The sequence below is a fragment of the Hemibagrus wyckioides genome, linkage group LG13 (assembly GCF_019097595.1).
Source record: "Hemibagrus wyckioides isolate EC202008001 linkage group LG13, SWU_Hwy_1.0, whole genome shotgun sequence".
NCBI classification, from domain to species: Eukaryota; Metazoa; Chordata; class Actinopteri; order Siluriformes; family Bagridae; genus Hemibagrus; species Hemibagrus wyckioides.
The window spans coordinates 1,731,642-1,735,000 of NC_080722.1; the positions used below are offsets into that span (position 1 = coordinate 1,731,642).

At 38.3% G+C, this 3,359-nt stretch overlaps 1 protein-coding gene across 3 annotated transcripts in view; it reads left to right on the plus strand.

Moving 5' to 3' along the window:
- Positions 1-1,314: 1,314 nt before the first annotated feature.
- LOC131363913 (uncharacterized) overlaps positions 1,315-3,359 on the plus strand; it is a 3,683-nt gene continuing 1,638 nt past the window's right edge. Inside the window, exon 1 of one of the 3 annotated variants that reach the window (XR_009206399.1) lies at positions 1,315-1,389. Coding sequence is in view for 2 of the 3 variants with exons in the window: in XM_058406905.1 (XP_058262888.1) it covers positions 2,695-3,359 (665 nt within the window). In the remaining variant the exon portion in view is untranslated. Of the gene's footprint in view, positions 1,390-2,666 lie in introns of those variants that run through there. The other 2 variants (XM_058406905.1, XM_058406906.1) reach the window with 2 other exon arrangements.

The following is a 3,359-nucleotide window of genomic DNA, read 5'->3' on the forward strand; positions in this document are numbered from 1 at the left end:
TGTATTTGACTAAAAATCGTATACAACTTTACCCTGTTAGTATTAGTACTAGTTTGCCGATAGTTCTTTAATTTTTGGCTAATTAATGATGGTTATGTTTGTTTCAGGTGACAAACAGTGGAACAGAAGTGGACACTGGTCATGTGGAATCAGCCAGCACCTCTGGAGATGATCCTTTACACCCAGCATTCCGAGAATAAAGTCAGCTTTCAGTACAGAGGTATGAAACTGCCATTTTAATGCATTTTTTTATACAGTAACCGTCAAGTCCCCACAAATCTACAATGGACTCTACCAGTGTTTAAAAAGCACTGATTTCAGCCTTAGCAGATGAAGTAGTGCCCATCCCCACTGGGTCCCCACATTGTGTTTATACATAAACGTTACACAATGTCCCCACAATATGTGTTACTCTAAAAATGTTACATGTTTTTCTTAAAATGTCTTCTTTAATTGCAGTGTATTTGACTAAAAATACGTATACAACTTTACCCTGTTCGTATTAGTACTAGTTTGCCGATGGTTCTTTAATTTTGGCTAATTAATGATGGTTATGTTTGTTTCAGGTGACAAACAGTGGAACAGAAGTGGACACTGGTCATGTGGAATCAGCCAGCACCTCTGGAGATGATCCCCTTTACACCCAGCATTCCGAGAATAAGTCAGCTTTCAGTACAGAGGTATGAAACTGCCATTTTAATGCATTTTTTTCGGTAACCGTCAAGTCCCCACAATCTACAATGGACTCTACCAGTGTTTAAAAAGCACTGATTTCAGCTAGCAGATGAAGTAGTGCCCATCCCCACTGGGTCCCCACATTGTGTTTAGACATGAAACGTTACACAATGTCCCCACAATATGTACTCTAAAAATGTTAGATGTTTCTCTTAAAATGTCTTCTTTAATTGGAGTGTATTTGCCTAAAAATACGTATACACCAAATCCACAGAAGACAGTTGCTTTGTCATCATTTTTTGTAGCATCTTTGTTTAGGAAAATATTTTGCACACATTTATGCTTTCTAGCCACTTATCATGGTCTAATTTTAGGCTGAATTTTTGGTTTCAGGTAAAAAAATGGGTAATGGATGAAAAAAAGTCATAATCCAGAATCTGGAGATAATCAGCAGCAGGCATCTGCACTCCTAAATCAGGCAAGAAGATACCTTTGTTTTTAGCTATACATGTCAAAATGTCATCCAAAGGGCAAATAATTTTTACACCAATTTCACATTACTATTTTATAAACCTGAAATCCTTTGAGATCTTATTACATTTTATTCTTTTTATTTCATTATATATTTTTGAACTTTTTAAGCAGGTAGCAGATGAAATGTTTGCTGGTGACCAATACTGTATACTGTATACTGTGGATACAAGCACTCCTCAGGTACAATAAATTGTAACGTCTTAATATAAAATAACTAAAGTCTGCAGCAGTCTTTTTAATTAATGTTCAAATTTAAGTTTATATTGTTTTTATAGCTTCATGAGGTAAGCAGCCATGATGCCTGTTCCATCAGTAGTTTGGAAAACAGTGAAGATGACTATGTCCCTGAGTCTTCATATAGTAGCTCAGATACAAGTGCCTGCAGTCATACAATTTCATGTACTAAAAAAAAAGCTGAAACTAAAAAAATCTTTCACTCAGTCCTACTACTGGTCTGTCCAGTGCTATAGCTGACAGTGAAGCTGAAGTTGGGCAGTCAAGCTCGGTTTTTGGTCAGAGGAATTTCAAAGACATCTAAAAAACCAAGAGTGTATGACAAGAAACAGTACTGTTTGTTTTGCAGCAAACCACTATCAAAAATGGCAAGACATTTAGAGCAGGTTCATAGCACAGAGTCAGAAGTTGCAGCTTTGAGTTTTCAAAGGTTCAAAGAAAGGAAAAACTTGCTAGATCACTTAAGGAATAGAGAATTTTGCTCATAATGCAGAGGTTGTACAGTCTGGAAAAGGTGATCTTGTACCTTGTAAGAAGCCGAGAAAAGATTGTGACTCCAAAACCTTTGTGCACTGCTCCAACTGTCAAGGACTCTTTGCTAGGAAGTATCTTTGGTGTCATATGAAACGATGTGAGCTGAGTAAAAATGTTAAATCCATCCCAAACCAGGAAAGAACAGGGTGCTCTCACAAAATGCTTACATGGGACCTGCACCTCCTGGAACTAGTGCTGGCCTGTGGAAACTGTTAAGTAATATGACCTATGACAGTGTGCTGCTTGCTATTAATTCGGACTTCTATATCAGAAGATTGGGGGAGTGTTTTTACAACAGAGTAGGCTCAGATATCAGCAAGCATGAATATATTCGACAGAAAATGAGGAAGTTGGAAGATTACTAATTACAGCGAGGGAAGTTACACCCTTGCGTAAAATGGAGGATTTTATTGACCCAGCTAACTTTATGTATGTCATAACAGCTGTTCGAAAATCCAGTGGTTATGATGAAGAAAAGTGCACATTTCAACGACCATCCCTCGCATTAAAGCTTGGTCATAGTTTACAGAAGATTGCTTCTTTGGTTTCATTTCAAGCAATGATGGATCGAGACAGTGAAAGAGCAGAAAAAGCACGCAACTTTTCAGAAATGTATATGGCAAGATGGAGCGAGCTGATATCATCACATGCACTCGGACTCAGAGAGAAGTTAAGTGGAATGCTCCACTTGTTCTTCCTTTTACTGAGGATGTGAAAATGTTACATTTGTTTCTTGACCAAAAGCAAGAAGAGTACTTTCAGAGTTTATCCAAAGATGCTTCCACCAAGAATTGGTCACAGCTTGCTAAGATTGCTCTGGCTCAGACTATCCTCTTTAATCGGAGAAGAGAGGGTGAGGTCTCAAAAATGCCATTAAAGGCATTTATCAGCAGAAATGCAGATGACTTGCATGAGGATATTGCTCTTGCACTTTCTGAGCTTGAAAAGAAACTCTGCAATCATTTTACCCGAATTGAAATTCGTGGAAAGAGAGGACGAAAGGTTCCGGTTCTTTTAACACCTGTAATGCAAAAAAATATGGAGCTTCTTGTAGAGAAAAGAGAAAATTGTGGTATTCCATCCGAAAACATTTACATGTTTGCACGTCCCGCAGCATTGTCTCATTTTAGGGGATCAGATTGCCTTAGAGAATTTGCAACAGAATGTGGAGCAAGGAATCCAAAGGCACTTTCTTCGACTAAGCTGCGTAAACACATAGCAACATTGTCCAATGTTCTGAACCTCAATAATACAGAATTGGACCAGCTAGCTGACTTTTTAGGGCATGATGTGCGAGTACACAGGGAATATTACAGACTTCCAGAAGGCACTCTACAGCTGGCCAAGATCAGCAAAATTTTGATGGCATTAGAGACAGGAAG